General features: G+C 44.3%; 1 protein-coding gene across 6 annotated transcripts in view; it reads right to left on the minus strand.

The window, feature by feature from the left end:
* The window catches only part of BCL11A (BCL11 transcription factor A), a 98103-nt gene that overhangs the window by 4119 nt on the left and 72687 nt on the right, over positions 1 to 21297 (minus strand). For 3 of the 6 annotated variants that reach the window (XM_074341173.1, XM_010951885.3, XM_074341174.1), the window contains 2 exons: positions 11373 to 11474; positions 910 to 6135 (listed from right to left, as the gene is read on the minus strand). In XM_074341173.1, the coding sequence (XP_074197274.1) occupies positions 4115 to 6135; positions 11373 to 11474 (2123 nt within the window). In that variant the 3' untranslated portion in view covers positions 910 to 4114. Of the gene's footprint in view, positions 1 to 909; positions 6136 to 11372; positions 11475 to 21297 lie in introns of those variants that run through there. The other 3 variants (XM_010951886.3, XM_045514369.2, XM_010951887.3) reach the window with 3 other exon arrangements.

A 21297-nucleotide genomic window follows, 5' to 3' on the forward strand; every position in this document is an offset into this window, starting at 1 on the left:
AGGTATGTGATAAAGCAAATAGATGCTGCAACATGCAGTATTTATAAAACTGACAACACAGATTTTTAAGGAGGGTTTTTTTTAAAACAGACCTAACTAGCTTCTCAAAGATGTTGCTTCATTTCACACATCTGTTGGTTGGCCCAAAGATAACTGAAGGGTACCTCCACCCTCATTTGCTATCAGCGAGTTAGATCCTATAAAAACACTTAAAAGATTCGTCCCATCTAGGGTCCTTAGGATCTCAGAATCACAGAGCAAACCACCATGTATCTCAGGAAATCAGTGGCTGATTCCACAGATTTGGCCACATCTGGCTAAACTCCTGCTTTCTTCCCCCCCTCCTTTTTTTTTCTCTCTCTCTCTCTTTTGCCTGATGCTTTCATTTCTGGATTTTTGGATGGCGGGGATGGGGAGGGGGCGGTTATTTTTGGTATGAGGAAAGACTCACTCTGAAACAAAACAGCTGATTTAGAAAAAAAAAACTTTTTTGCATTATGTTCTAAGATAGGGTAGGGATGGGAGAACAGAAAAGAACTTTTACACAACAAGAACAGCAAAAAATCCAAAGGGAATAAAAGTTTAAGATGCTATTACCAGTAAGCTTTTCATTTGTATCTGAATGGATTACTGCTAAGAGATGGAGGGAAAGTTTTTAACATCAGACTGAAAACACTTTCCATTTCTTCAAAATTATTCTAGAACTATAAAGTCTAAAAACTATTTCCATTATTTGAGATATGTCTATTTTAATATACTACATACTTTATGTTCCTTTAGGTATAATACACGCATCAAAATGCCCATAGTAATAATCCTGAAAAAGACTGACTGGCCTTCTCTTAAAACCTGTTATTTTCTTGAAAGTAATTTACAGAGTGTGTCAAATGAGGACACAAGAAGCTTACATTGTGTACTTTAATTTTTTTTATTTTTTTCAATAAAGGGACAAAATGGGTGTATGAACAGGTTAATGCAGACAACTGCCAAAAAAACACAGACAGTGGTTTTTCCAATAGAACTTAACAAAGACCAGAAACAAATACAATAAAAAGCCAGGTTGTAATGACCTTTGGTCATCCAAATAAAAAAAAATAAAAACAAAGAAAAATAAAAGATCAAATTAAGTGCCTCTGTTTTGAACAGGGCACATAAGCAATAATAAATAGTGACTCCCATAGTAAAAGATAAAATTTCAAGTTACGACAAACAGCTTTCATTACAGGAATAGAAAAGGCCAATAACAAAATATTCTGCATTGCCATTTACAAAAAAGTATTGACTAAAGCGGGCTTTCTCTTTAATATGCTTTGCATATGAAATTCTTTCCAATCTAAATATAAAGCACCATTTAGTTTTTGGCAATGAAAAAAACTGCAAAACATTGGTGTTTTTTTTTTTTCCTTTTTTTTCTTTCTTTCTTTTACTGCATATGAAGGTAAGATGCTGGAATGTAGGGTGATAGAAGGAAAGGGACAAAAAGCACACTACATAACAAACCAACGTTATTAGCTTGCAGTACTGCATACAGTATGGCAGCAGGAAAAAGGAACGAAAAAGGATATGTACAACCCCTATGACAGCCATCCGTGTGACATTCTAGCAGGCTCCCCCAAACTGCCATTATATGGCTTCTCATCTGTACAATGTCACACTTTTTTGTTTCTCTCTCTTTTTTTTTTTTTTTTGAAGCATACAAATAATTTGCACTATATTATCCTGCCAAATTAAAAAAATATACTGTGGCAGCCTGTCTTTTTTTTTCCACTACCAAAAAAGGTACATTGATACCTTTTAAGAGAACAAGCAACAGTTAAAAATACAAGCTTCAATATAAATACTATAGTGCCTAACACTAGATGAACATTTAATTCAAATACCATTCTAGAAATACAGAAAAAAGACCATAAATGTGTTTTAGCATAGGAATCAACATGAGTGTGCATTTTCCTATATTTAAGTACTATATAATCTTAAACCTTTCCCCAATGTATGTTTTTTTACAACCTGAAGAGCGGTGTGTATCCAAGGCATAGAATTTCCACTACCATTTTAAAATGGATAACAAGTCTTGTAACACCACCAAGACAATGGAACCCTAAAATGCAGTTCCCCCCTAAACATAATGAAGTGTTTTTTTAAAAAATTTTTTCTTAACATTTATATTTAAAAAAGTTTTGTACAAAAAAATCCTTGCACTGTAGAAGCGAAAGCAATCATTCATTTCTATGTTAAGTGTATTCTGTTTTCCATTCACAGCGCTTGCAATGTTGAGTCCAAGTAAGTATTAGTCAAGTAAATGGCTGGCAAAGGTTTTTTTAGTTGTTTTTTTTTTTTAAATGCTCATCAATGAGATTGTGTTCAAATTATTTTTTTTTCAGCATTCTTGCAACTTTTCCCTTAAGTATAGACCTGTAAACTGGGAAAATTGTACAGTGCACTTAATTGTCCTATCTGAGCAGGTTTATTTTATACTCAACCTCTGTATCTCTGATTAGAGAAAAGATACAGATATTACAGGCAGAGTCAAGTGCTATTTGAACACCAACTGGGGCAGATGCTAGCTTAATAAAAAAGAAAAAATTAAAAAAATAAAATAAAAACAATGAATCCTCTTCCATGTTAACACAAATAGCACACAGTGTATGGAAAAGAAATGAAGTACAACTTTTAGGGAGCACAGACATATATACTGCTACTCTTAAAATTCTTTCTCTTTTTTAAGAATGTCACATTTAAACGCAAGTCTTAAGAATTCATAGTTAATCATCATTGTATCAATATTAGCTTATACACCTGTTCTAGTTTAAAATGGCAAATAGTACCATGTTGTGCTAATAAATCACATATTTTTTTCCTCTGTTACCCTCGGTCAAACCTTATTGTCAGTCTCTTCTCTTAAATATGCTATACGATCTTAAAGTTTATCATTTGATTGTCCGTTTGACAACCAAGTAGATCTGGATCTATTTCTTTTGGTGCCAGAATTTTTTTCAAAAGATGTTATTTAAAACAAGTTATCTTCATAAAATGAATTCCTTACTAACGTAATTAATCATGTTCCAGGGGTTTTGCACGTTGCACATTCAATTAAATCATCATTTAAAAAAAAATAAAACTTTGGGCAAAACAGCCCATTTCTTTTAAGCTCTCACCAGGAGCAAAATAGCTTTTATACTGGTATAATCAGTTTTGCTTACAAGATTAAACGAAAGGGAAAATGATGATTAACTAGGACATAATGGGTCATATTTTTAGGTAGCCATTGTTGTGAGAAACACAATATAGAATTATACGCTAGGTCCTAAGGTTTATTACCTCACCCAATGCTGAATTAAGCTACAAGTTTATAACAAGTAGAACCATCAATGTGGTTTTAATAGATCCAAGGCACTCATATTTTAAAACCAAATGATAGAATAAACTTGTTTTGTTTTTCTGTTAATTTGTCAATTCAAGGCCTTTTCTTCCTCTCCAATTGATACGCTTAACCCTTTAGAGACAGACATTTAGCTTGTAGAGATTTTCTTTCAGTGCCATCCATTCTGTCTATAGAGGGTTAATCCAAAGACTGTTTTTCCTCGTCACGTTATTAAAGAAAACTGTACATGATATGTATTACAGAATGTATGCAGCATGGTCTTTTTCTCTCTCTCTCTCTTTTTCTCTCAGAACGGAACTGGAAACAGCAACATGTTTTCTCAGCAACGAATTGGGGACAATTTAAAATAGCCATAACATACCATACATGCTGTCTAAGTTTAAAAAAAAAACATACACAACATGTAAATTATTGCACAAGAGAAAGGCTCAAAGTTTGCGTAAAATGCAATAGTATTGCCCCATACAGATCATGCATTCAAACGGTGAGAACATAAAGGAAAAAAAGAAAAAGAAAAAAGAAAAAGAAAAAAAAAAAAAAACAGGTGTGCTGGTGACAAGCACTCTCATATATTCTTAGCTTCCGTTACTTCTGTTTGTTTGTTTGTTTAAGTCACATGGGACTAGAAAAAAATCCTATAGGGAGTGGGGCTGGAGGGCCATGGGGAAAAGGAGGGGGGTGGTGAAAAAAGGAGGTGTCAAGTGGGAGTGAGGGAGGGGTATTAATATACCTCTATTCAGTTTTTATATCATTATTCAACACTCGATCACTGTGCCATTTTTTCATGTGTTTCTCCAGGGTACTGTACACGCTAAAAGGCATCTTACAAATTTCACATTTGTAAACGTCCTTCCCCACCTGGCCATGCGTTTTCATGTGCCTGGTGAGCTTGCTACTCTGGGCACAGGCATAGTTGCACAGCTCGCATTTATAAGGCCTTTCGCCCGTGTGGCTTCTCCTGTGGACAGTGAGATTGCTACAGTTCTTGAAGACTTTCCCACAGTACTCACAAGTGTCGCTGCGTCTGCCCTCTTTTGAGCTGGGCCTGCCCGGGCCCGGACCACTAATATGGGGCGTGCTCCCTCCACTTCCCGTGCCGCTGCGCCCCGAGATCCCTCCGTCCAGCTCCCCGGGCGGCGTGGAGAAGCGCAAGCTCCCGTTCTCCGAGGAGTGTTCCGACGAGGAGGCGAAAGGCGATTGTCTGGAGTCTCCGAAGCTAAGGAAGGGATCTTTGAGCTGCCTAGAGGCCGCGTAGCCGGCAAGCCACTGCGAGTACACGTTCTCCGTGTTGGGCATCGCGGCCGGGGGCAGGTCGAACTCCTTCTCGAGCTTGATGCGCTTGGAGAAGGGGCTCAGCGAGCTGGGGCTGCCCAGCAGCAGCTTTTTGGACAGGCCCCCCGAGGCCGACTCGCCCGGGGAGCAGCCGCGGCCGTTAACAGTGCCATCGTCTATGCGGTCCGACTCGCCGGCCACCGAGTCTTCGTCGCAAGTGTCCCTGTGGCCCTCGGCCTCGGCCAGGTGGCCGCGCTTATGCTTCTCGCCCAGGACCTGGTGGAAGGCCTCGCTGAAGTGCTGCATGGAGCTGAGCACCATGCCCTGCATGACGTCGGGCAGGGCGCGGCCCTCGTCGCCCACGCCCACCACGGCGCCCCGCGAGCTGTTCTCGTGGTGGCGCGCCGCCTCCAGGCTCAGCCCGAAGCCGTAGTCCACCCTCTCGCTCTCTGTCAGCTCCTCCTCCTCCTCTTCCTCCTCTTCTTCCTCTTCCTCGTCGTCCTCCTCTTCCTCCTCGTCCCCGTTCTCCGGGATCAGGTTGGGGTCGTTCTCGCTCTTGAACTTGGCCACCACAGACTTGAGCGCGCTGCTGGCGCTGCCCACCAGGTCGCTGGTGCCGGGTTCCGGGGAGCTGGCGGTGGAGAGGCCGTCGTCGGACTTGACCGTCATGGGGGACGACTTGTGCATGTGCGTCTTCATGTGGCGCTTCAGCTTGCTGGCCTGCGTGCACGCGTGGTCGCACAGGTTGCACTTGTAGGGCTTCTCGCCTGTGTGGCTGCGCCGGTGCACCACCAAGTTGCTCTGAAATTTGAACGTCTTGCCGCAGAACTCGCATGACTTGGACTTGACCGGGGGCTGGGAGGGAGGAGGGGCGGATTGCAGAGGAGGGAGGGGGGGCGTCGCCAGGAAGGGCGGCTTGCTACCTGGCTGGAATGGTTGCAGTAACCTTTGCATAGGGCTGGGCCGGCCTGGGGACAGCGGTGGGCTAGACGTGTTCCCTGCCAGCTCTCTAAGTCTCCTAGAGAAATCCATGGCGGGAGGCTCCATAGCCATTGGATTCAACCGCAGCACCCTGTCAAAGGCACTCGGGTGATGGGTGGCCAGGGCCATCTCTTCCGCCCCCAGGCGCTCTATGCGGTGGGGGTCCAAGTGATGTCTTGGTGGTGGGCTAAACAGGGGGGGAGTGGGTGGAAAGCGCCCTTCTGCCAGGCCGGAAGCCTCTCTCGATACTGATCCTGGTATTCTTAGCAGGTTAAAGGGGTTATTGTCTGCAATATGAATCCCATGGAGAGGTGGCTGGGAAGGACATTCTGCACCTAGTCCTGAAGGGATACCAACCCGCGGGGTCAGGGGACTTCCGTGTTCGCTTTCTAAGTAGATTCTTAATCCATGAGTGTTCTGTGCGTGTTGCAAGAGAAACCATGCACTGGTGAATGGCTGTTTGCAAGTTGTACATGTGTAGCTGCTGGGCTCATCTTTACCTGCAAAATAATACAACACCAACATCAATGTTTAATCACCGACGAGGGCATCAGCAATTGCTTATTTATGTTCCACCTCCAGCCTTCCCTGCCTCCAGCCCTCCACCCCAAGGCCTGAAGCCCTCACTGACCTCATCCCCTGGCCTAGATGGTGCTGGCATATCTGGAGGTTGGTGCCCAGTAAGTATCTGTCATATCAGTCTCCCTGCCATTTGACACAGTTCTAAGAATTTTAAACCTAGTCTCTAAAGCAGAAAAATCTAGACCAATTCAAGTTTGAGGATAAGGGTCCCTACATTGAAACATCTTCTTAACTTTCCCTTCTTTCACCAGCTGTGGTTTGGGGCAGGCCACTCCATCTCTGTGCCTCTGTTTCCTCATCAGTTAAGTGAGGGACTTGGACATGTTGGCCTAATGGAAACTTTGCTGCTTCCTAAATCCCCCTGGGTGACAGAGGAACATTCCAAATGGGCAATCATTTCATAGAGATACCAAAAAAGAGAAGGTCAACTCAGTACAATTCTCTATGGCCCTAGAGATGCTTTTAATCTTAGCCTGAAACACACTAATTGTTGCTATTGTTAAAAAAGAGAAGGTACTCATGAAATAATTACATAAAAGACAGACTAGCAATATTCTCACATCCCAGCCGGTGTGAAAGTCAGTGAGTCCCAATTCTGGTTCCACAGCACCCCACAGGGACTCCCATTTTTATCTTAAGGGATGCTGCAAAAATCTCAAAAGAGAAGTTTAATTCAGATTTAACTAACAGGCTGTATCAAATCTTTAGGAGTTATGCCCCCCCCAGTCAAACAAATGCAAGTCTGGAGAAGTTAGGTGGAGTGTCTGGTGCCAACTTAAGCAGACACGGCATCCTAGTTTAAGAACAGTTAAAGCAGCCAGTATCATGATGGGCAGCAGGCAGAGAAATGCTACACTAGCCTCCTCCTCATTATTTTGAGAGGCTAACAACGTGAACCAAATTATACGACATCCTGTGCCCTCGGCTGAGCCTCAGCTCCAGTTGAGAAAGAAACAGAAAGATACAGTTCAGCTAGTCAACTCTCTGGCCAGTAGCCAAGACGTCTGGAGAGGGGCCCTGCTTAAGTCACATTATTTCTCTCTCACTGAAAAGAATCCGAGAATGGGAAATGCCGCTGTGGCAAGGAGGGGCCAGTTTGACTTCCCAATCATTCCTCTTTGGAGATAACTAAATTAAAAAACATACACAACCAGGGAGCAACTAACAGTTTTCCAGTCAACTCAGCATTAAAAAGGGTGCAAATGCTGGTGGCCAAAAGACTAGGATGAGAAAAATCACTAACTTCCCAGCAATTCCAAAAAGACACTGTATAAAACACAAATGAGAAATACACTTCAGCACCTCTTTTAAAAAAGTGGGGGAAGACGAGTTCCTTAAGGCCACAGCTAGTATTTGCCAGTAACCTTTGAAAAAGGAAAAAAATTCACCGTGGAGTTAAAGAGTGAGAATGAGAAATTAATCAATTGATGATTCCTCCATTTAGCAAGTCAGAAAGAAAAGCTGGCAGCGTCTTAACAGGAGCCCCAAACACTCCTGTTCCAAAACAAGCCAGCCTCACTCAAGCACTTGTCTGAATAATGGACTCCCTGCCCTGACCTTGTAATTTACTTTACAATGCATTTATAATCTCACTCAATATATCCCACTCCTGGGTAAATCTCTTTAACAAGATTAGATGATAAGATACCAAAATTAGGTTTCAAACATTTGCCTAATGTGGAGGAGAAAAAAAAGGCAGAAAGATTTTGAAAGAAAATGCTGACATTAGTATCACATTATCTGCCTATTTTTGTTTGCCTCCTCTCTTCAAAGGGAAATAAAAAGCATCATTGAGAGTATTTTCATAAATTTTTTTGTTGTTGTTGAACAATGACTTGGGTCCTAAATAGGCAAGAAAAAAACTATCTGGTTCCAACTACCGTGACCCTCTGTGGCTTTCTCCTTTGCCTCTCTAGAACTCTGTGTTATTATCATACATTTAGCCTGACAATCTGAATTGGGTAAGTAAAAAGGAGATTTGTCAGCTGAAGCAAGTCCTTAACACTTTCATCACTACAAATGCCTTTAAATCATATTTTACCTTATAATATTCTATTGAAGCCCAGGCCTGGACCCATAATTAGCGATGCTGGTTTTGCATGCACCATGAATGCAGCCATTGATAAATGCTGAAATCTCTAGCACTACATCAAGGATCTCATCTGTATCCTTTTCAAACAGACTTAAATGAGAAAAGTCCATTTTATTTTGCTGCCCTGAGCTTCCTAAAATTTTGTTTTCAGAGCCAGTTATATGATCATGCCACAATATGTTAACATTGTGCTGTTACCCTCCCCTCTCTCTCATACATCAGGTCAGAGAAAATGGCATTTTATCTTATAATGAGCACACAACATACAGTTTTCACTACCACATTTTAGTATTCCCATCAACTAGATATTCTAGATCATGAGGGCAGCTAGTGTAATCATAATGTCAATGAGAAGGGCTGTTACGATTGAGACTAAAGATTACATGGAAAGAACTGCTTTGAAACTGGTAATTATTACCAGTCCACTAATAGCAAATGATGCATTACGGTTTCACCATATAATCTGTATGTCACTCAGCTCATGCCAGTGCACCATATTATATTACAGTGCTCACAGATTCTAAATTCCTAAACTGCAGTCATCAATAAATGTGTTACTTGCCATAATTTGTGAAATTACTTTGTTCATAACATCTTTGATGGTTTAGAAAGACCAGAATTGATTTCCTGCGTGGCAAAATTAGGGCTACATTGATTTATTGACGTGTAAAATATAATAATATTCTTCATTTACTCTGATGAAAATCAACTTCTCAATTTGAGAGCCTCATTGGGCATTCGAGGGGATTGTTTTGATTTAGAGCAATAAACGGAGACCCAGCCCCAAGCACAGGAACTTGAGGCATCAAAACAGTTAAAATCAGCTATTAGCTCACCTACGGCTTTTACTTCATTTTATTGTATGGGAGGGAATGACCCCATTTCTAGTTTGTCACCAATGCTCAAGAGTCATGTGATCTAAGCCTGGAAGAGCAAGGTCTGATGCAGGACCCCTGCCTCTACTGTTTACTAGCTGGTGGCTCTGGGACAGTGATTTAATTTCTCTGAGGCTTAGGTTTCCTACCTGTAAAATGAAGGTAAAAAACAGTTCCTTAAAGAATTGTGAGGCTCAAATGACAAATGTATATAAAAGCTCTGCATAAACTATCAGGTCCAACACGAATGTGGGTTTTTTATTACACAAGGGCTTCCAGGGAAAAGACTGGAATGCAGAATCCAGGCCTCCCCAGGCCAAGAGGAGTTCTCAGTTAGGGGAAGGCAGGAGGGAGCAATTTTTTTAAGGCCCATGACCCTGGTGCACCCAGCAGGGAGGCCACAAAGCAAGTGCTAAATGCTCTGAAGGTCGAGGACAGCTGGTCGAGGCAGCTGAGTGGGGCCGGGGTCAGGTTTGCTAGAGAGCTTTTTGGAGCCCTACTACCCATTTCCACATACCTTGTTCTGGTCACTCCTAAATTGGTCCTGCCAGCATGGGTATCAGCGAACTAGGCTCCCTCCCACTGCTGGAAGTGGGAGAAAACAGGGGCTCCTAATCGGGCTCCTAGTGTCCCACCCCTCAAATCAAAACTCCCTGCCCTCAGGAGGATCGGGAAGAAGACAGAACTAAACTGTTTCCCAGGCAGCAGCCCTTGGCCACCTGGCTCCACCCTCCCCTCTACTGCCCTACTCCCTTCCTCCTTCCCTCCAAGGGTGGCTCTGTTCCCACAGCTGGTGTGAGCCCCAGGCACCCCCAGCGAAATGCGGAGAGCTCTCCCCACCCAGTCAGCATGTAGGGACTTGAAACCATGAGTCCACCCCCTAAACTCTGCAATCGGTGACCTAACCCAGGCTTTGGCCCAGCTTGGGGTTGGGGGGAGGAGAGGGGCAAAGGAGATGCTTTTAACCCCTGCACCACCCAGCCCTCAGGACTTGAGGGCTTGTGAAATTCACACAATAACTCTTTGTTACCTAGGATTACCTAGGAGTTAACAAAAATAAACAACGAGCTTTGAATTTGGTCTCAGGGAGCAGGCCCTGCCCTGCAGACACCATTCACCAGATGGTTGGGTCTAGTTTGTCTCCCATCCGAAAACGAGTCCCCTTTAAGGCCCCAACTCCAGCATCTTGCTCTTTATTATTCTCTTTCCATGATAATTTCCCTTCCTTTTTTTCTTTCCACAACAGGTTATTATTTTTTTTTCATTTACTTTCAAGATAAAAATATTTTCCTGAGATACAAATTAGATGTCACACTTCTTTTTTTCTTGAACCTGGTTTTTTTGTGTTTAGGGTGGAATCAACCCCACTGCCCCCTGCCCCCGGCCCCATTCAACTTTTTAGCTGTGCGTGACTCACGCCATTTATTCCTACAGAGAGAAGCAAACTGTATTACCTTCTAAAACAACATCTTTCAAAAACATTTTTATAAACATACAAATCTAAATTTCATAAAAAGCTCCCCACTATAAAGGTTGGCTTAGACAAGTAACTGGATGGTGGTAGTGATGGTGGGGGTGGGTGGGGGTGGTATCTTTGAATTTTAGCAACATTACTGTGCATTTTTCTCTAAATCTAGGAGAAAAACAAGTAGAAATTATGTATGTATGCACATATGTAATGTACCATGCATATATAAAAATACACCATGTTTAAATATACATGTTAAGTGCATATACAACATGCATAAGGACAGCTCTAGAGTAACTCTAAACTTGACTCCTTTTGGTTCTGGCCTCTGCTAAAGACGTATGCCATGCAATAAATTCAAAGTCCCAAATGAGGCCACGGGAGTGAATGTCCGACAATAAAATGGGCCTTGAACACACAGTGTATGCAGTCACCAGCCATGGAGCCACACAAGACCCTGGGGAGGAGACCTGCAGGGATGAGTTGTTATGGGCCCCATGCCTTCAGTAAGGAAAGAAAGAAAAGGGGAGGAGAAAAAAGCCACTTGGGGCAGAATGGACTAGGGGAGCAAGTGCCAAGTGAGTAATGGAATAATAAATATGCAGATGCCAATACATTTTGAAAGTAACTCCTTTCAGTACTTAAAAAGTAAGGGTAATTTCCAGAAACTCTCATCTCTACACATATAAACATTTGTAGAAGAAATAATGTTCAACTTACAAATACCCTGCGGGGCATATTCTGCACTCATCCCGGGCGTGGGGATTAGAGCTCCGTGTGCAGAACGAGGGGAGGAGAGGCCCCTCCAGTGCAGAAGTTTATCTGTGAAAGAAACCCAGAATCAAGCACTGAAGCTATAAACAACGTGCATCATAAACCACAGGATATCACATTTCAATTCCATTAAAATAGATTAACATCATTACAACAGCCTTGCAGATAGTTACCAGGCCCAAGGCCCTGTATCAAAAGAACAGTGGTGAGTTCTTTCCCACAGTTCTGTTTGGTTTTTAATTTTGGTTTTTTATGACAAAAGGGAAGGGGGGTTTATTCTAGGTATGGGGCAGTGGGGGGAGGGTTCTTCGGTTCATTTGTTTGTTTGTTATTCTTTGATTATTGTCTTATAAGAGATGTGTAAGCAGCAAGGGGAAAATTGATCGTATGTTGGGAAGGCTGGTAAAACAGGGGGATTTATCTGCAAGGCCAGTTTACATGCATATTTACTTTTCTTATAGACAAGTTCAAGCCAAAAACAACATGCTAACCAGAAATGAGTGGATTTGTGTATCATTTCTTCTAGAACAGAGTCCCGCTCTGCCTCCCCTGTCCCCCGCCCCCTCTTCCAACACTGTATTTATGACAGCACCTTCAATGATAGGGGAACCTTGGGCATTTCAGGACTTAGTTGGGCCACACTCTAGAATTCTGTCAATGGAGTACTCCACATAGACTTGGTTTCTTACAACACAAAGCAGTGGATGAAAAGATTAGGCCGGGGTTAAAATAACTTTGGCCAAGTCCTCACTGAAGGGTGAGGAATCCCACCACTCAAAGACAAGGAGAGACCCAGCATCCCCAAAATAGAAGCACCTAGAAAACGTGGCCCACCTTCTCCAGGCTGCACTCTGGTGAGGAAAAATGACTTCTCACACTAATAAACATAAATCTAGCAGTAAATCAAGCATTTCTAGCACTGAGATTTTTGTGAGAAAGGAAATATTTGGTTTGTGCAACCTGGGGATTATATGGCTTATGTGGTGAGTTCCTAGCTTTTCCAAGTCCACCTTGAGCTAACCAAGCATGTAGAGGTCAACCTGGAGACAGAGGGGAGGACAGATGGAGCAGGGACGCTCCGTGTGCTCTAGAGGCTTGGAGTCTGTGATGATTGGGGGAGGCGGGAGAGAAGAAAAACAGACTTTGATGGTGAGTAAACAGAGCGTGTTTTCCATTAGCTTAATACTAAGAGCACTTAGAAGAGTTGTTGTTATACTCTAGGATAGTAGGTCTCAAGTGTAAAATACATCCTGTTCTCCTTCGATAGATCACGCTGCCAAGAACAGCCAGGGCAGTCGGCACAAGGTTTCCTTTCATGAGGAGCCTGGTGGGTAACAATGGTGCGTTGCTCATGGAAGCTCTCACACACAGGCATAAATCTGTTGTTACCCAGCTGCACAGGGAGGCTGCCACAGAGACCCCGCCCAGCCCGAGACCATCTACAGAGGCATGTCCTCCTCTCTAATCCCAAGCAAAATGAACCAGCAAAAGTGGGAAGATTGGACGTAAAAAACAAGTATGTCTTCATGTGACTGCTTCTATGTACCATGAATTGAGAGGAGAGGGTAAAATTAACTACAGATTTAGTCATAGTGTTTTTCAACGAGAAATCTGAGAATCCATTTTTACACTTGTTCTTGCCTCACCTATTTAATAAGTTCGTTTGTCGCCAAGACTGAAATCCTTATCTTTGGAGATCCACACAACTGAGGTACTGTGACCCTGGCCTAAAAGCAACAAAGTACATGGACTCTCACAAGGGGAGAGTCTCATTTCAAATTCTCTGCCTCTTACTCTGGGAAGAGACCCTGACGTGCCTCAGAGAGACCTCTGGCAAGAAATGGGAGAACCGTTAACCTCGTCCAGCCTTGACCACTTGCATGCATCTCCTGTTGGCAAATTGGCCTACTAACCTACTGGCCTGAAGCAAGCTGAGCTTCTGGGGACAGCAGCCCTGCCCAGTCCGCCACAGCACTAGGTCATGGGGCAAGGCAAGGGCTCATCAAGGAGCGTATCTGAGTATCTGGTTACCATGATTTGGTTTTGGTTTTGGTTTTCGAGTTGTAAAAAACCAGAGATCATCAAGTCTGATGCCTTCATTTTACAGGTGGGGAAACTGAGAAATTAAGTGACTGGCCCACAGCCACACACTTTGTGGAGTTAACCACAAAGGGAAGACCAGAATTAGTCTCCTGACTCCTCGCCCAGTGCTCCTTCCTAGAATATCCATCTCTTTCCTTCTCTCTGCCATTCCTGCCCTGGTCTGTACTGCCCAAGAAGTGCCAGTGAGGAGAGGTCTCTTTCCCTTGACCCACACAGAGGAATGACCTCTCCTGGGGGAGAGTCCAGCCCAGAGGTGTTGAGTGGGCCTTTCAAATGGTCCAAATGAACTGACTTGGTTTCAAAATGTGAAAACAACACCTGATGTGCTTCCTAAGTCTCTTGGCTCACCCCCAATGTTTTCATCATCTACCTCTGCTTCCCCTGCAGAACCAGACAGCTAGAGAGAAACTATTCCTAACAGCCTAACAAGCCACTGACATTGTCTTCGTGAGACACTCACGCTTGCATTTCTCTTCCTCCAGGAAGAGTGTCAAAGCAAAGGCAAGAGGGACCTCAGCTGACTGCTGCCTCTCCCGCCGAACACGTCCCTGAACACGTTCGCGTTGGTAAGAAGAATCGACATTCCCACAGGAACTGGAAATGCTAAATTGTTAATAGCCTCCCTAGGGTTTAACTTCTTGCTATGATGCTTTCAATTATTTCATCACGGTTTAGGCAGAGTCGAGTCTCACAATTAATGCCTCTAAGCATCGCCCTCAACCAGCAGTTCTGCCCTTCCAGGCTGCCCCTGACTGAGGACCTCTTCTCCTCCCACTTGCATTTTCATTCTCCCCAGGGAGAGGTGGGCTCGGACAGCTGGCAGGGAGGCGGAAGGTCTGGCTATGCTCTCTTTATTTCCTTGGTGGTACGCTCAGGACAGTGGTTCTCAGAGGGCAGAGCCAGGCCCAGCATCAGCATCACCACCACCAGGGAGCCTGGGGGAAACGCGAAGTCTCAGGCCCCCCCTTAGTCTTCCTGAATCAAAAACTGGGTTTCGGGGGTGATGGGCAGGAATCTGTGTTTAGCAAGCCCTCCAGGTGATTCGTATGCACAGTCCAGTTTCATAAGCGCCACCTTAGGGTCAGGGGAGGCGTGGAAGCTGCAAGCTTTGATGTTCTCCTGGCAGAGGTCCACTGGCCAGGAGGCCGTCGTCCCTTCTGTCTGGGACTCACCTCCCATAGGATCAGAGCAAGCTTGGGAAATTCCTAAGGATCACTCCGTGTGGAACCCAAGATTCCACCCTCCCTCACTGACCAGGACAGGGAGCAGGAGCAGGCTCTCCATCAAACAGGGAACGCTCTTTGCATAACATTCAGACCAGTTTATGTCAGGCAGATGGTGTCCTCCCTGCTTCCACAAAAGCGGAAATGTTTGCGAATGCAGATGTGGCACGCTGCACGGACGCAGCAAGAATGGGACTCCTGCTTCCCTTTCTGGACTCTCAAAATGTGTTGCCCTCTTCTGAATTAATCTTTTCAAATGCCTGTACGCCTCTGATGAAAGGTGTTTTAACCTGTTCTACTTCAGAAAGTTCCCTCCAGACCCAGCATTAGGGCCTCAGAAACCTAATAATGCAATGTTTCTTTATGGCTGAACAACAAAGTAATGAATCTTGTTTTTCAGGTCTTATTAAAAATCTGCAACAAATTGGGACTGGTTTGAATTGAACATTATGCATTGGTCACTTTACATTTCTATATGGCCTGGGACCAACTTTTGACTCAGATCTCTATAAGCCAGGTGGGATATCCTTGGAATTTAAGATCATTAAACTGAGTGTTAGGGTTCCTCAAGTACATCTTAAAGATTCCTTTATTAATGACATGCTATTTGTCTCTGAAACTAATCACTGAGTGTGTCATACAGCTACCAATAAACCGGCTACCAACCAATAAGTAGTACCGCTGATCTACAAATGTACTGAAACGGCTGAGCACAAAGCATCATTTCTGACACACTGAATGACTCCTCCGGGAGCCGGACTTTACCCGGAATGAAAATCTCTCTAGATGAGCACATAGACGTATAGATGTTTGCTGTTCACTAACATGTATATGTGCATTTGTGTATTTTTTCTCCTAAACATGTTTTTGGATAACTTCCCTATTCTTCCAAAGAGATGGGGCACAAAAGAAGAAAAACTGTCCTCAAGTGGATGGGTTACCCCGTGAAGCGTGACCTCCCACTCTCCTTGGGTCTTCAAGAAAAGAATGGATGACAGCTCACCATGATGGGGAGGGATCTCTATATTGGTGACAGGCCAAAACAAAGGGCCCTTACTGTCCCTTCCAGCTCCAAGATTCTCGGGTCCCCCCTACTCTCCAGCTAATAGCCAACTTACAGGCTACACTTAAAATGCATCCCTGAACAAACTAATTCCAATTCCGTCAATATTACTGGATCCAAATCACAAAAATAACAGTGCAGGTAGTCTAGGAAAAAGGCTTCTTTATCTAACTGGAAAGCATATCCACTGAATGTCCTTTAACTCTTGACCCTGTTTATAGGGTCAGATAGCAGCCCCCATCTTTCAGGTTCTGTGACTTATCAGAGTATCATGGAGTCAACATTAGCAACGCCTGTGTCTCGAGCTGTGTCAGTCTGAACTGAAATGTGCCAACTTTATCATCCCTCACAGACTTCTTAATTAACCTTCTGATATTGTCAAAATCTCATTCTCTTTTGTTCTAGAAATGAGCATTTACATGAGCATGTTTCCCATCACTATGCTTTTTTACTAGCTAAGATTTTACCAAATCGTGATGCTTTCTATAAATGAAAACAAGCAAGAATTCTACAGACATCACACTACAGAAATTTGTTGCTGAAACTTGTTCATGGCCCCCATCAATCACTCATTTTAAAACTCCTTTTTCTCCCCTTTTTCAACAAATTCTGTCATCTTGGAGCCTTGATTATCTAAATAGTATGTTACCAATTTCACCTTTTAAGAGTTCTCACCCTAGGCATCCTCTCTATGAGTGGGGAGAAGAGATGACATCTTTCATGCCCCTTTATCTATAAAAATGCAAAAAATGCAAGCCACCAATCTGTCAGGCCTAAACAAAATTTTCTGCAATCTGCGTCTTTAACATAAGCAAAGCATATAATTCAAAAAAAAAAAAAAAAGGAGCTTGCTTTTCTGAAGAATAAGTAAGCCAAAGACATTGTGTTCCATCTTTGTGTTGAAATGCAGATTTCCCACTAAAAGGCAAATCCTTCATTTCAAAAGGTTGAATAGGATGGTACTTAAAAAAAGAATTCCAGCTGGTTAAATTTAGGGTGTTGAAAAAAGTTCACTCCAATAATATTCTTTGGCGCTGGGCCCAAAGTATTTTCACTTGATCGTGAATTAGATAAATTTTTATTACATTTTAAGCTCTTGCCTTAGAATGGTGGAACTTCTTGAGGAGACTGGAAGGGCAGCTACATAAAAAGACAAATTGTCTTAGGATAGTTTTTTTTTTCCTTCGTTTAACTATGTATCTCACTATGCAAAACGTGTGTGCCCAGGATAAATTCCATTCATTCATTCTTTCACGCATTCATTCAACAACTATTTACAGAGTACTTATAATGCCCAAAGTAATGGACTAACCTCTGTGGGCAACCAAAGAAAACTCAGACACAGCCTTCCCTACAGGAGCCTTCGTCTAGTAGAGAAGACAGGCCTGGAAAGAAATGGCTCTGCCCCAAAGTATAAAGTGTGCCATAAGAGAGGTACAGATTAAATGCAATGGAAACTCAAAGGAAGACAAATTACTTCCATTTGGAAGGGAGAAGAGTGGCTTTAGGGAAGAGGTAACTTAGGAACTGGATCTGGAAAGCCAAGAGGAAGGTCTTTCTAGACAAAAGAAAAAGCAGGAATGGGTACCCAGAGAGAAGCAAAGCTCGAGGTGTACACAGAGCAAATGGGGCCCAATAGGTAGTACATTTAAATGAAAATATCGCACACCAATCCATTCGGTTGACAACAGAGCATACAGTCATCTAACTAAACCTTCTGAGGACTTCTGTGAAGTCTTCAGCTTTCACAGCTTCACATTTTCAAACATCACATTTTCTTTCAATAAGGGACACAGCCATGCGTACGCTGGTGAAACTATGAAAGTTCACCTGTCCTGCCCCACCCCACCCCGACCTGGATTGTTTGTCTCCCTGATGAATGGTGCATGGTCTGCTAAGGCAGAATTCACTGTGTTTTATTCCTCTGAGTCAGACAAACAAGTGTTGATAGCCATGTTCTCCCTTGCAATACTACTTCCCTGGCTTAAATAATCTATTTCAGATGTACTGTTGCCAGTTTAAGATGGGCTTGTACTTGCTGACACATTTTCAACAAATGACTATGCGAGAAAGGTGGAGATTTTCCTATACTGCTATGTCTCTTCAATCGTCAACTTGACCTTCCCTCCAAAATTCCCCGCTTTCTTCTCTTCAAAGCCACAGGGAGGGCAGGGGTAACCTAACTCCTGCTCTGAGTCCTCACCAGAGGATTTCATGTGTGCGGTGGGGTGTGAGGGAGCATATGTGTGTGTGCACAGGCCTGCCTCCACCTGACGTCATTTTTCAGATTATTTGGGGGAATTTGGGAACTACTTTTAAAGAGGTCTTGCCCAATGCATTCATTCATGGGTCCCACTGAACCTCTCTCCAGGCTCCTTTCTTCCTTTGGGGTCTCATTCCTCTGCAGAGACTGTTAGAACAAAATCAGAAATTTTAGTTCTTCAATCCCAGCTCTGCCCATTCACCAGCTATGCCTGACCCTGAGTAAACCTCTTCCCCTTTCTGGCCCCACGTTTTCTCTCTTTAAAGAGAAGACTGGATGAGATGGGACCTCTCTCTCCCAGGCCAGTCTGAGTCTCCTTGAGACCAACTAGATCAAGGGCAGGAGTCTTGGTTGCAGTTAAGAGACCTACTATGGGCCATCCTAGAAGCTGGTCAGGATGAGCCTATGCCCCTTGTGACCTTGCAGGAATAAGAAGAAACCTACAGGCCAGTGTGGGCTGGGTCTGCTATCCAGGCTAATTCTTAGACTCAGAGTGTACGCCTGGTGGTAGATTTTGCAAAGCTCACCTGTCTGAGCTTCAAGGAGGAAACCAAGGTGGGTCCTGAGCCAAAAAGACTGAAGGTCAGAGAGAACCAGGAAGAAACTTCCCACAAACTCAGGCTAAATGTCAAGGGGAAAGGTCACTGCTGCCCGTGCCAGAAGGCTGGTGGCAAAGCTCGGCCTCATACCAGAGCCTGGCACCCACTGGCACACAAGGGCACGCACAGGGCTCTAAGAAAAGCCAGAGTCCTCTCCCAGCCACCCCAAAGGAGGCAAGGCCCCAGAGTCCTGTGGTCCCTGCCTCAGCCAACTGAAGGGTTCCTGGAAAGCCGTGTGTAAACTGAATTTCTGTAAACTGAATCACATTTGCTAACGGACGTAATTTCAGGGATGTTTCATCACCCTTCCAGGCTCATCGAAAACTGGCAGGGCTTCTAACACTTTTACCTTTCAAGTGCTTCTTCCTCCACCCCCCTCCCCAACCTCTCTGTCAAGTAGTTAATGATCTGTAAACAAACACTTTAAATTCAGTGGGGGAGGTCACTATTTAAAGGAACCCCGTGGCGGAAACCTTTTGAAAAGTTAACAATCTTTCTGTAATGTGAAAAATCACCCTCTAATTTATCAGTTTCCATTGATGAGATTTTGATGTATCTTGGGCTTTCTTAAAATGGGGCTCAACCGCAGTACCCCCCCGTGGTTAGAAGAAGGGGTGAAGAATGAAAGAAACTGAAGTCCTGAACACGTATTCACAGACCCCACTCACACCTCCCTACCCCAAGGAGAAAAGAAGGAAAGAATGGAGAGATCATAGCCCCAGACACCTGCAAAGCTTTGACAACTACACTTGAGTTCCTCCCGATCTAAGGATTCAGTGACTGGAGGAGAGTGGGATGAGTATCTTAACTGAGGGCAGAAAGGCATTTGAGCTGCAAAGGTGGACCCCAGGAGACTGACCATTTGCTCAGCAAACGTTTAATTCTGATAACACCAGCCAGGGCAGAGAAGGACTTCTCTATCAAAGCAAGCAGAACATGCAACTCCCAAATTACTCTGAAGAGGCCACCCCGAGCCTTTTTATCTGTCAACTCACAACAAACGTAATTTATGCCCCCATATCACCATTTTCATCAGTCTCAAGAAAATAACAGAATAGGCTTAAGAAAACCAAGCTTGGCACTTACAAGAAGACCCCTAATGTTTTCAGGCGTTCCTGGGCCTTGCGAAGGAGGAAGTCGGTGGGGTGGGGGCAGTGGTGCTGCTGGATGGGAGAGGCGTGGTTAGTAGATGTGAGCAGGCCCAGAGAGCTGGAACAAGTTTTTGGACTGCTGTGTGCAGCCCTTCAAAGGAAAACGGCCCAGAAGTATGGGTATCCCCAGGAAGGCCCTGTTAGGCCTCCAAGACTGGTCCTTCTTAAGAAACTACATCCCGGCCCGTGAAGGACTTTATCTTCTTCCCAAAGCCTTCTCCTCACATTCTGACTCCCAGTCACCCTGTGGGATGAGGGAAGGTGTTCTCTTCACCTGCCCAGGTGATGGAAGATCTCAGAGGCATCCTGCAGCAGGTAGTGAGGGCAGGGCTGGAACTCAGAGTCCTGCCCACCTTCTTGGGGACCAAGCTTTGCCCTCCTCACCGCTCACCTTGGAAGCCCTCCAGGTGGGCTGAGGCAGAGTGTCTGGGCATAGTCCTACAGCAGCTTATAGGTAACCACTTGCCTTCCTGGGACTATAAAGTGACGTGTGAGCGTCCGGAGAAGCGGGGGAGGCGCACGCTACAGGCCTAACACTCTGTGACCATCTTGGCCAAGAGATTCTTAGAACCAGAACTGGCCATTTTCCAGAATTAAAACCTATTATGTCTTATGGTTAATACAGAACTGCTCGGAAATTATGAGAACTAATTTAAGGCTTCAAAGCTCTACAAACTTAAAAAAAAAAAATGGTCTAGCAGGTCAGGCTCTGACATTTCTTCAGGAACAAAACTAGGCTGCCCTCTCGCCTGAGGTGAGATTGAATCAAGGAGAGCTCTGGGGCTGCGAGGCCAGGCCTCGTCCCACAGCAGCAAGTTCTTCTTTCAGAAACAGGCCTCTGCCCGCCCACAGGCTCCTCCAACTTCTGCTGCCGTCTGCTCAGTCCCTCAGCACCTTCCTCCTCTGAGCTCCTGCCTCGGCCCTAACCTCTCTGACAGAGCCCCACACAACAAAGGAGAGGCAGGCACAGCCTATTTACTGGAGGCCTATTTTCTTGGCTTCAGAGTTATTTTCCTGACATTTTACCCAATTTTGAATCCTTCATTTATCCCGCTGACCAACCTGGAAAGAATTTCCTGAATTAACAAGACAGAGAGAGAAAGAGGGAGAGAGAGATGCCCACATGTATAATCTGCAGTCATTCATGAGGCCCCAGTCCAGCCACAGTGTGGGTGCTGCTGGCTGTTCTCAGGTTTACTAATTCTGTGGATTCAATGGGGGTAATACCCAAAGTTATCAGACACCTCCAAGCACCTCAAACCAAGAACGCACCATCCTTTCCACCCTCTGGGCAGGTCCACTGTGTCAGCTGGTGGAGCCCTGGCCTCTCTGGGCATGGGGGCCATAATCCCCTTTCCCCTCTACATAGGCATCAAGGAGGCCCCCACACTACAGGGGAGTCCCCAGGGTCGTTTCCTGTTCTGAATCTAAGGCTGCCTGGGAAATGAGTTACCAGTGACACTCTATTT

Source organism: Camelus bactrianus, chromosome 15 (assembly GCF_048773025.1).
Source record: "Camelus bactrianus isolate YW-2024 breed Bactrian camel chromosome 15, ASM4877302v1, whole genome shotgun sequence".
NCBI classification, from domain to species: Eukaryota; Metazoa; Chordata; class Mammalia; order Artiodactyla; family Camelidae; genus Camelus; species Camelus bactrianus.